The sequence below is a fragment of the Mugil cephalus genome, chromosome 3 (genome assembly GCF_022458985.1).
Source record: "Mugil cephalus isolate CIBA_MC_2020 chromosome 3, CIBA_Mcephalus_1.1, whole genome shotgun sequence".
Taxonomy (NCBI): domain Eukaryota; kingdom Metazoa; phylum Chordata; class Actinopteri; order Mugiliformes; family Mugilidae; genus Mugil; species Mugil cephalus.
In genome coordinates, this window is record NC_061772.1 from 18451238 (window position 1) to 18463816 (window position 12579).

Genomic DNA, 12579 nt, shown 5'->3' on the forward strand with positions numbered 1-12579 from the left:
TCTTCCTCCTCCTCCTCCTCCTACTCAGGGTACGGGATCATGACAGACGGCTACACGACGTTCATCAACGCGTCGACCTGCACCGTCAGCTTCCAGCCCACCAACCCCCCCATCGTGTTCGACCTGCCCAACCCCTCCAGCTCCTGAGACCAGAGGAGGGGGGGGGGGGGCGGGGCGGGTTGGATAAACTACTTCTTTTCTATAAATATGTCAAGTTAAAAAAAAAATAATAATAATCTAAGTGTTTCATTGCAAACATTTGGTCTCTTCCAAGCTGTTGTTGAGGCAGAGACGCAGGGGTGAGGGCGGGGACATTGTCTGGAAGCGTTAAAGGAGAATGCCGGTGTTATAGATCTTTTTTTTTTTTTTAAAGCTTGCACCAACGATCCTGTTTCCCTCCGATGTTTTTATTATTATTTTTTTGTACACTTGCAGATATCAGAGCCTGTTTTCCTCCAGTGTTCAATGTGAAAAACAGCTTTCACAAAGCGAGATAATCAATGAAGAGGGATGACTTCTTCTTCTTCTTCTGTTTTTATGTCACCATTATTTCAATTCACACTCCCAGGCTGTCACAGGAAAGAAATGGAAAGTAACATAACTGAGTATGGTGTCTTATTTTATAATCACAGAGGAGCATGACGTGAGGATCGTCTACATTTTTGTCCTCTTTGGCCTCCCGTTCAAAAAGAACCATGACATTTTAAAACGTTTCTTTCGCCCACAGCTTTTCACATTGGGGAACAAACGCATCAATGTTTAATGTTTTCTCCTGACTCCGGTGTTCTCCTTTTCGTAAGGAATTTGTGGTTAAACAATCTTGCTCTTGATAAATATTGGTCAGATCTGTAAGATAAACGATGCTTTGTGAATTTGTACAATTTCTTTATGTTTGGTTAGCCAGACAATGGATGCCATTGTTTTACGTTGTGGTGTCATCTGATATTTTTGTGTTTAGGTCTTTTTTTTTTCTCTCATTCTCGTCAGTTCCTCAGTTTTTTTTTTTTTGTTTGTTTGTTTTGTTTTTGTTTGTTTTTTTTATTATTGGCTGACAGGGACGCTGCCTTAAACTAGCTTTAATGTTCTCAGCTAGAGCCCCCACTCTCTCTGCAAGCTCGGAGAAAAGTCCTTATTTATTACCCATCATCCCCGCAAAGCAACACCTGACCAACGCAGGGACGGAAAGCTATCCAATTACAGCCTGAAAATTTTAATTTCTATCATCCCAGTATGGGTTTCTGATCTAATTTGGAAAATGTATGTATAAAAATATATATATATTATATATTCATGTTGTAAAACATCTGTACTAAAACTTGTGTTTGAGGAAAAAAAAAAAGGAAAAAAAAGAAAATTAGGTGCATTGTTTCTGTATGCACCTGTATGATGCCATGTTTCTTTAATGCGCCCATCCTCCTTCATGCTTTTTCTATCAACTCTCCCAGTAGGGTAGACGTTCATTTTGAATGAGAGAGGAAAGATTTTGTCAGTCACAATCCAACAGGTGCTGGTTGCTCCCGGCAACACACCTGCCTAAACATGGTTAAGTTGTCCTTTAAAGTGTAAATCTGATAGTATTTGTGTTTTATTGCTTTTCTTTTCTAATTTTGCACTGTGTGTAAATGCAATCTTGCTAGCACAAAAAAAAAATGTTGCCAATAGTTGTCTCAACTTCGCCGCTGTAAATGCTCTTTTCGTGCTCTGTTCCTCTCTTCTCTGCTCTTTCTCTGATTGTATCCCTCTTCATGGAAATGTTAGTTCTCTCTTTCAGTTCATTGTGATATATTTAGCTGCCTTTATATGCAAATAAAATTGCAAGATTTTTACTTATGAAATGCCGTCTTGGTTTTTTTAATCTGTAATTAGCCTTCAAGTGCACGCTTTGTCCTGAATGCTGTAGAACAATTTTGAGTCACGTTTCGAGCCGCGTCTCGGGTCCTGAGGATGTGACACGCGGTTCACGCTAATGAAAAGACATCAATTTTTATATGTGTGTGTGTGTGTTTTTTAATACTTGCTGCTAAGGAAGGTCAAGCAGGACTTGATACCAACCCGCTCTGCGCAAATTAAATACCCTTCAACAAATGTAATTAACAGCATCATAAAGACTACAGTGATGCTCACAGTTTGCTTCAAGCGTGTACAGTATATTCATGTAAGTAAAGGGAGAACTGGTTTGGCTGCACATAACTTTTACTAATGAGGAAGTTATTAGAGATTCCCACTTAACGGTTTACCTGGACACTAAATAAAATGATCTGATCAGATATACACTCAATGGCCACTTTATTAGGTACACCTGTTCAATTGTTTGTTAACACAAATGGCTAATCAGCCAATCACATGGCTGCAGTTCAATGCATTTAGGCATGTAGAGGTGATCAAGACAACTTGGTGAAGTTCAAACCGAGCATCATAATGGGGAAGAAAGGGGATTTAAGTGACTTTGAATGTGGTGTGGTTGTTGGTACCAGTAGAGAATGGTATGGAAAAGAGAAAATATCAGGTGAGCGGTAGTTGTGTGGATGAAAAAGCCTTGTTGATGTGGGAGGTCAGAGGAGAATGTGCAGACTGGTTCAAGATGATAGAAAGGCAACAGTAACTCAAATAACCACTTGTTACAACCAAGGAATGTAGAATACCATCTCTGAATGCACAACACCTTGAACCACGAAGAAGATGGGCTACAGCAGCAGAAGATCACACCAGGTGCCACTCCTGTCAGCTAAGAACAGGAAACTGAGACTACAGTTGGCACAGGCTCACTAGAATTAGACAATAGAAGATCGGAAAAACGTTGCCTGGTCTGACGAGTCTCGATTTCAGCTGTGACATTTGGATGGCAGGGTCAGAATTTGGCATAAACAACATGAAAGCATGGATCCATCCTGCCTTGTATCAACGGTTCAGGCTGCTGCTGGTGGTGTAATGGTGTGGGGGAAAGTTTCTTGGCACACTTTGGGCCCCTTAGTCCAAACTGAGCATGGTTTAAATGCCACAGCCTACCTGAGTATTGTTGCTGACCATGTCCATCCCTTCATGACCACAGTGTACCATCTTCTGACAGATACTTCCAGCAGGATAATGCACCATGTCACAAAGCTCATATCATCTCAAACTGGTTTCTTGAACATGACAATGAGTTCACTGTACTCCAATGGCCTCCACAGTCACCAGATCACAATCCAATAGAGAAACCTTTGGGATGTGGTGGAACAGGAGATTCTCATCATAGATGTGCAGCTGACAAATTTGCGGCAACAGCTTGATGCTATCATGCCAATATGGACCAAACTCTCTGAGGAATGTTTCCAACACCTTGTTGAAAGTATATCATGAAGAATTAAGACAGTTCTGAAGACAAAACCTTTTACTAGCAAGGTGTACCTAATAAAGTGGCCAGGGAGTGTGTGTTTACATGCCCCTAAACGTCCTAACCTGCCCCTATAGAACTGCTCTGACGAAGCAAATCTGTTACAAAAGTAACAGAAGGAAGGATTTTACTTTCTAACTTTTCCTTTTCCACATTTTCAACACTGCAGTCCACATGTTCCGGCTTCATTCATCTTTTTAAACATTTATTTAAACTGGTTGTTTTTCTACCTCCTTGTTTCTGTCCTTCCTGGAAACTTGTTGTCACGGGGAGAACAGATTTATTCCAAGCAGAGAAGAACCATCCATCTGAATCTGATTGAAAACTCCTGATCAGGTCGGTCTGTTTATGACTGGGACATCTGATCATTAGTGGAATACTAGAGTCTATGTGAAGACAGCTTGTGTTGTCAGGGGTCATTGGTTCATACAGAAAAAAAAAAAGGTAAAGTGTCTTACCTTCTGTGTTGGATGGCGTTGCAGTTTTGAATCTCAGCGACTGGATCCATGATGCTCTTCGGGCTCCAGCAGCTTTGTCACACCTCTAAGGTTTGAATGTTGAGGTTGTGTTCAAGTGAAAGATTGAATTTAAAATTTCGATGAATCAGAAACAACTGCTGCACGTGTTTTTGTTCACTCTCCTTTTCTTTTCCCAGGGACTGGCTCGTGTATTTAGCTGCAGTAGTTGGTAATCACTGACATTTCACAGCAGACGTTTTGACTTATCGCAGTTAGAAAACCCTCGTAGGAATTAGTTTGACATCCACCAACCACACATCACATGTTCCCACTTTCAGCGCTCTTTGCGGTTTTGATCAAGTAGTCTGAGAACAAGCTCAGCCTACTTTCCGAAGTGATTTAAATTCTTACTATTCGTGGAGTGTGTAAATGTTTGCGTATGTGTACGGCCCAATATCCCAGCAGGTGTTTTGCTTCTACGGGCAGCACACCTGCGGGCCCTGATTGTGCTGAGGCCAGAAGAGCAACGCGCTTAAAAGACTCGACTCGCTGATGAGAATGAAGTCCAGCTGATTCCTCCTGCTGTGACTGTGTAGATAAAAACCGCCGAAGCTGAAATGTAAATCTTTTTGTGCACTGACCCCTCTGGCTGTGAGGGTCAGCTGTTTGAAACGGTGTCAGATAAAGTGTTGGATAAGTTGTGCAATGCGCCATTTTATTTGTGACAAGTACAGAGTGGTTTTTATAATGTTAAATTCCATGTGGAAGGTGTAGATTTAATCACTGTGAACGGAGCCAACTTTATTTGCGCTGTCAACAGGTGTCCCCCAATAAACTGATTTCTCACGACATTTTTTTACGAAATGCTCTGATCCATTAAAGGGATTTAAAGTGTCTTAAACAGATCGTAAATAAAAAGGTCAACTCTAGCCACACTCAACGGGAAAGAATAAAAATGCGGCTCATATTTCAATCCCGCACTTCTCTGAGCGTTCACAGTGTCTCAGCTCCGGGTCTCCACGGGTTTCTCATTGGTTTCATCAGGTTTCATTGCTTTTCACCACTCACCAGCACGGATCTCTCCAAAAATAAAATGGGCTTGAGTTGTAGGGCGCCGTTGCCAGCTTTCTCCCACCAACCCCCTTCCCTCATCACCGCGACATCAAAGCAGCCCAACCAATTAGCTGTTCCCCGAAACGAGAGCAGCAAAGCGTCGCCCCACACCCACCAGATCCCCCTGCACATTACCATAATCCAGTCTAATCATATTAACATAGGCCACAGATGAGCAGGAGGAGACATGGCTGCTCGGGCTCTCTGCTGTGTACGATCAGCCTCTTAGTGTGGGTGTGAGCCCATACGGGCACTTTCCTCCTCAGTGGTGGAGGCAAAACGTTGTGTATCAGCAGTGTAGGGTCCTTAGATTTAAGCCATCATATATTGTATGACTTAAGTCTTTGACATAAGCCTACACTTGCTAAATGTTACTGCACATGCTGAACATCTTCTTAAAGGTCCACTGTCTAGGATTTAGGTGGATATGTTACAATGTATAACATCATATATAGGTATTCCGTGAGGACCTCCATGTTGCACTGCCTCGTTTCTGCAGTAGCTCAGAACGGACAAGCCCATCACTGACTCTTGCGTTTTTTACTCTGGAGTGTCAGCCATTTTAAGCCCCGTCCACACACAAAGTGACTTGCTCTTGACTCGCATCCATCTCCTTGTAGCTCACAGGAGGTCGCTAGTGGGCGTTCCAGATTAGGGTTGCCTTGGTAACCATGTTTTACTGTTCCCACCTTAGATTTTAACCAGTAGAACAATCAAAATACACAAGATATTGCGGGTGTAGAGACACAGCCAGCTTTTCTTCCACCATCACCGCTCTCTCTTTGAAAACAAATTACCATCAACGACCGAGAAGCTTCTTCGGTCAGAACTGATGAAGCTATTTGGATAAGTGACGACGCGTTTTGGAGAAACTCAAACTCCAATTGCCTTTTCTTTGGTGTTTTCAAATACACCACAACCTGGGAGCCTGACGCCACTTTTGCACAAATCCGATTTTTGGGTGAAACTGCATAAGTCTTGTGAGTTTCATAATGGATACGGATTTATCAGAGACTGGAACCAGATGTTTTTGAATCCAGGTCTCAGGATGAAAAAGACAAATACAGAGCCTGTGTGGATTCTTTTTTTTCATTCGTGTCGATGCCTGATACAAACACGATGATGTCATCGCCCCACCCCTCACCTCTCGACCCCCTGACATTTCATAACAACATCACTGGTTATGATTATAGGTATAGGGCAATGAGTATAGGGCAATATATACTGTTGCTTCACCACTACAATGAGATAAAAAAGGATTACAGACTGTCTTTTGTTGTCTGAGTTCTGTAGCAGAAACAGCACCAAGCATAGGCCTAGGATATGTACTAGATGCTTTTTTGCAATGGATCCATATTTACCCAGAAATTCTCGAAACAACACCAGAGAAAACTGGACAAAAAAAATTTGGCACGTGGCTTGAGAAGAGATATAAACACGGTCACCTTCAGTTGCAGTCTGCAACCTCGCCACTAGATGTCCCTGAATTCTACACACTGGTCCTTTAAGATGTGGTATACATGTCTTTCATCTCCGACAATTATCCAGTTGTTGTTTTGCTGAACTCACTCACCTGATGCTTGACCTACCTCAACTCTCCCTTTTGGATGTGAATGAGCACCAGCTCCATCCAGATGTCATGGCAACCCCAGAATAAAAAAAATAAAATAAAATAAAAAATAAAAAAACACGAGAGGAAGCACTGGAGCCTCCTCTTTAATTGACCAGTACTACAGGGTTATGTTAAATATAATGATGCTCATTAGTTTCAGCCAGAATTACCAGAGGGAAGAATGGGTGTTTATTACTGAAATGCACCCTGGGAGTATCTAGTAGTCTACTTCAGAATTAACACCAGAGACATTATCCGCTGCCGTTGTTCATTTTTATTAAAAATTTCTTAGATTCATAAAACAGCCTTGCAGTATAGCTGTCAGCGCAGAAAACGAGCTCCTTAAAGTGGATTTGTCCTTCGACAGAAACAATTACATTTGGCCTTATTAGCGTCCCTGAGTCGGTCACAGAGAGATCTGTCATGTTTCCTGGATTATCAGTGCTTCCCTCTCTCTTTGTCTCGCTCCTGCTGCCTGTGTTTGTGGTAGTCTCTCTGCCGGCCATGTCTCGGTGTCAGGACGTTTATAGCGCTGCCAAATTGCTGGCTGTATTAATTATCCGTGCCCGGGCAGCTGCCGGTGATGCTGGGTGTTTGTCAGGTTAGCATTTGTCTACTGCCGCTGATGGATACAAGGCAAGACACGGTGAAGGCTGACAGACTCTCAGCGCCCATACCAACCTGTGTGTGCGGGGCTTACCCCGGTGCCAGCACTCTGCATGCACTGTTTATATGGACTTAATTGTCCGCCAGTGGTATTATTGTAATCTGGAGCTCATTTGGCTCAGAGTTAGCAAGAAATGATTCTCCGAATCAGAGTCAAGCTTTCCATGCGCTCATCTTTCCCGTGTGGTCTCGCTTAACATCTTTTCAGACTAAATATTTTATTAAAATAGTTTACATTATCTGGAGGTTTATTTGAGGAAGGTAACTGGAAATGCTCCCGAACGCTTTTATACAATCAAAGTGGTATTTTGAGTATTTTTTTTTTTGTGCTGGAAAGTGAAAACACTCTGCATGCACATGTACTCACACTCAAATCAGAGAACGCTTTCAGTTTTAATTTAGCCACTTCCAAATGTAAAACTCAATTAAATTAAATCGAAAGTTCACCGGCTAATTATTTTTCAAGTTAATTATTTCCCTTACAGAATGGATTGAGCATTTCTCTTTGCATCCGGAGCTTTGAAGGAATCTCTGGGAGCTGATTGAACCCGAGGAGAAGTGACCTTGCAGACCCGGGAACAATACTTGGTTATCACAAGTGGATCTGCTGAATGAGTGGAGATGATTGGTACCTCCGCGGTTTCTTTACGTTGCCACAGAGACCACGTTTGTCTAATGGTATATAATTTACCTCCTTCCTGATTTTCACCCCACTTTTCACTTCCACTTTTTCTCGCTGCCGTTTTCTAAGCGCCTCGCTGATTAATTGAGTTTGGGGAATTGCAATAATTACAGTTATTGGGCGCCGTTGTCCCATTATTCACTAACCAATGACAATGCAATCGGACAGTCACAATCAGTGCTGCTTTTCTTCTGATTATAAGAATTTTGACTTTACCGGGAGATGATAATTAGCATGCAGGTTTTAAACCGGCAGACTAAAAATTATGTTACACAAGAGTAGTCTATTCTTGAGAAAAAGGCTGTCTAGGTGTCACAACATGAGGTGCAAAACTGGAATAACTGACTGGACCCACAGTTTTCCCCTTTGGCTTTCCCCTCAAGTAGTTTTCAACTTGTAAAAATTAACTTATGGATCACTGCCTGAAAGAACCAATCCACTGATGGGAAAAATGAATTCAACGGGGAAGAGCCAAAAGCTGCAGAGTTTGAAGCAAATTTGAAACAGACGCTGAAGATGTAGTTGTCTGTGGACAGAGCTGGGTTATTTGTTCCCTCCTGTTTTCACCAATTAAAAACATCCAAGGTTGAACAAAGTCAGAAGAGCCAAAACTGTAGTTCCTCAAATGGCCACTTGAGACTGGCTTTTAAAGTGAGTTAATCCCCACTGAAGAGAGTAGCAAATTAGGCCACACCCCCAAACCCGCAAACCACTGGCGCTAAATACAAGTCTCCCCATAATCAGTGTTTATTTTGTGTTGGTCACATGTGTCGGCCAGAAAGCAAGTGAAATGGTACCATTAGTCAGGCAGACTTATAATGTTGTTGCCGAGTGGTGGTTGGCGACGTTACACAGAAAAACTTGAAGAGACACCACTCAGTGGTGTCATACCCGGACATTTACTCTTACCTCATTGAATCGCCCAGTAATGTGTAACACCTGTCATCAATTCATAGTCATTCCATAATGTTGAATTAATGAATCATGACATAAATACAGCATGAAGCTTAGCCAACGTTAACCCTTTATTTAAAAAAAAGAAGAAAAACACTTTACAGTAACATAACTCTACGCTCTGTCGTTACCCACTGTCATTTCAGTTCAGCCTCAACATTCACTACTCTGACTTTTTAACATGAATTTTGAATTTTTGACATTATAAATAACAACGCTGACAACTGACATTAGCCAACGTTAGCGTCATCAATTTTATGTGTTTGCCGCACACGTACGCACAGTGTATATGTCAACTCTCAGGGTTCCTACAGCTTTCCATCTTTGTCCACCCATTTTATGGCCTGAAGCCAAAACTTTATTGGGTTTTTGTCCCTTTCTCTTGATGGGAGCAGAGAAAATCTCAGAGTTTTATCTTTTACGTTGTTCGAAGAACAATACACAACAGCCTTACCAGTGATGTCAGGTTACTCTCTTCCATAGACCTCCGTGTTAAAAAGATTAAATTAAAATGTTTACAGCATGATGCAAAAAGTCATCCAGCCGCCTCAGCCCCACTCATGCTCCATCTTTTTGACCATTTTTGAAAAGCAGAATCAGACTCTGACAGTATGGCAATGACCATAAAAACACCACACCAAGTTATAAAAGGAGAGTTCACACGTGTTTATACAGTCAGTGGAGATGTGATCATGCTGTGAATTAGTTCTTGAGGGACACACACTTGTATGTAATGTAAAAAGTATTTAATGATCCTAACCACTCTTCCGAGTAGACTGCAAACTTCTGAGCTGCTCTCTGAGATAATGAGTTGTAAAGAGGGGGAATTCTGACAGAACAGATGGTTCTCCAGTGTGGTAGCCATTGAGATAGTCCGTTACTGATGGATGACTTATAAAGGGCAAGGAGACTGCCTGCTGAAATTTTGTGGAGTTTTTTGCGCGTGTCTGTAGCTAATTTTTACATTCGTGACAACTGTGCGTCGGACAATTGTTTCACAACCCACCTCTTTAAATTATATAGAGTCTTTTATGTATAATTAAGGGCTTGGCTGCTTTGAGTGACATGTGGATGTCCTCACAGGTTGCTAGCTGTCTGAACGGGCATAAATGATAAATAATTCAATTATTTTATTTAACAAAAAAAAAAAGTCTTGTTGGCTTATTGTCCAGAATTTGAAGCAGCTGCATCAGTTTTCGTGTCAGTTCTCTAAAAAGAAAGAGATCCACAGCAACAAGAGAGAGAGAGAGAAAAAAAAAACCTTCCAAGAACCAGAGCAGCAGGTCGATGTGAGCGGAGATGTAAACAGGCAGGCAGACACCGTGAACAGCAGTGCAGTGCAGAGGTTAATACTTCATTAATGTCTGATTAATGTCTTCAAGCTGATTAATTCAATTGAGCCCTTTATTACACTGTGTGTATTATTAGAAATGAAGGAGTCCCTCAGCAGGAGATGTTGCCTGCCATATGGGGAGCATTATGGCTGCATTTGCAGGGAGGGTGCAGCCAGCACGGAGGATGCCAACCGCAGCACAGGAAGGGTCAAGAGGGCCCGCTGGGGGGGAGGCAGGAGGTTTGGCAAAAATCTGATTTACAAAAAAAAAAAAAAGAAGAAAAGATGATTTCCCAGCTCGCACCGGTTCAGTTGATGAATAAGCCATAGAGTCTGAGGTAAATTAGTCTAATATAATTAAATGTAATTATTTGTGGTGTCGGTTCTGCTCACAATCTATTTTGGTGATAATATAAGACCCTACAAAGATGTGGTACAAAAATGTCTAAAACGTTATTAAGCAAACTGTAAAACTTTAAAATACTAAAAAAGGAAAGTGAAATATTTGTAATTCTTTGCAAATGCTACCTTCTTTGCACATTATGTATACACTTGTATTTATACTTGTTTTTTGGCACTGAAAAGAAGAAACTCTCCAATCTCATTGTTCACTAAATAACAATAAAGGGCATTCTATTCTATTCTATTCTATTCTATTCTATTCTATTCTGCTTCTGTCTCGCACCAAGGTAATAATTCTTCACCCCAGCAGGTGGCAGTAGTCTGTATTATCGTTTAAAAGAGGAAACATGAAGAGCTGCCATTAGCTGGGAGGCTAGGAAGCTAGGGAGAGCTACAAACCATCATACTGATCTGGCTGACTAGTCATGGAAATATTTGCATATCTACAGTAGCAGAAAAACAGACGAGGACTTTTGTTTATTTGAGTTTGTTAATTAACTGTGAGTTCCACCAAGGTGTAATCTGGCCAAATTAAAAAAAAATATATCTCACAGGGTTTTGTTGAAAATACCTGTCCGTGGCCCATAGATGTCAAATAATCCACACAAGGAAAAAAACAAAAAAAAGAATTGAGTGTCAGAACCAAACAGCATGTGCCCTAGGTTGGGAGCACTGATGAAAAACATAAAGACGAAATCCCACCACCCGTATGTGTCCTAAAAATGCAGCTTTGAAGCTCAGTGTGGCGTCTCCGGCTGTCGCCATCTTGGTAGCGACTGACTCCACTTAAAATCCTTAAAAATGAACATGAGAGCAGCTAGTAACTGAAAGCAGCACCCTTAATTCTGCATAACCTTAAGCTTTGATGCCATTTAAACTATGGTGGTCTATGGGGATTGACTCACTTTTAGAGCTGGCCTCTAGTGGCACATTAAGGAATTACAATTTTTTGAAGCATTTTAAGTTTTGATAGTTTAACTGCATTTAACTCATCACACATTTGTACTTTTCACTTAAGTAATATTTTAAACACAGGACTTTAACTTAATCTTTATTTAAGGGCTACCTCTGCTTCCAGTGCTGTAAGTGTAATCACGTAGCTTAATTTGGGGATTCACATACAGTGTGACGTGGCCTAGCTGAGTATCTAACTAAATTTTTTCTCTTTTCATTCACGCTCGCGTTGGCGCCAGTGTTTCTTCCTTCACTCCAATGACGCAAACTCCTGGCGCATACACATACAGACACACACATACTCAGACTCACTCAGACGCTCTACAGCTGTTATAGTTGGCACACAGTGTCAATTGTGTTTGCCCTGAGAGTTAACAGCAGCCACTCGACATGAGACAGCGGCTCGCCCTCGGCCCCTCTGCCTTCACATGACAAAAGATCTGTTTCTATCTCGGCTAGGGCGGCTTAATTGAGTATGATAACCTCCGTGTCACAGTTGTTTATCCAGCCGCTTTGCTTTCTCCAGTGCCACACACCGAATTTCAAAAACGTTTGACAGGAGAATGTGAAAGCGTTTGACGTCTTCTCTTAGTTTGAATAAATGGTCTTTCTTCAGTAAATACACATGCACAAACACATGCCAGTTAAGCAGAGATATAATTCACATTTTTAATGCAACATTAGGACATCATTAAACCTGAAACCCATGCAGGAACCTTGTTCTGTCTTTGATTTGTGAGGAATTTAATGAACTCTGCAGCAATAAAAAGTTTCTGTTATTTCTTTGTAATGTCACAAATCTCCGTGTAACACTATGAGACCTGGAACTGGCCTTGACTGCAGTCACTACATACACACACAACGTGACAGTTGGGTTCAACATAATAGCAGCGTGTTTAAAGATGTGAATATAATAGCTTTTATTTCCATACAGGCAAATGTTTTGGGAACATTGTTCCAAACCAGAGCATGAAGAAATGTTTATCAAATTCATCATTACTTTACAGAAAGTGAAGAAAAAATTTAAATATT

At 41.3% G+C, this 12579-nt stretch overlaps 1 protein-coding gene across 2 annotated transcripts in view; it reads left to right on the forward strand.

Moving 5' to 3' along the window:
- The window catches only part of mpped2a (metallophosphoesterase domain containing 2a), a 65368-nt gene extending 63533 nt beyond the window's left edge, over nucleotides 1-1835 (forward strand). For both annotated transcript variants that reach the window (XM_047581065.1, XM_047581066.1), the window contains exon 7: nucleotides 29-1835. In XM_047581065.1, the coding sequence (XP_047437021.1) occupies nucleotides 29-147 (119 nt within the window). In that variant the 3' untranslated portion in view covers nucleotides 148-1835. The remainder of the gene's footprint in view (nucleotides 1-28) is intronic.
- The last annotated feature ends 10744 nt before the right edge of the window (nucleotides 1836-12579 follow it).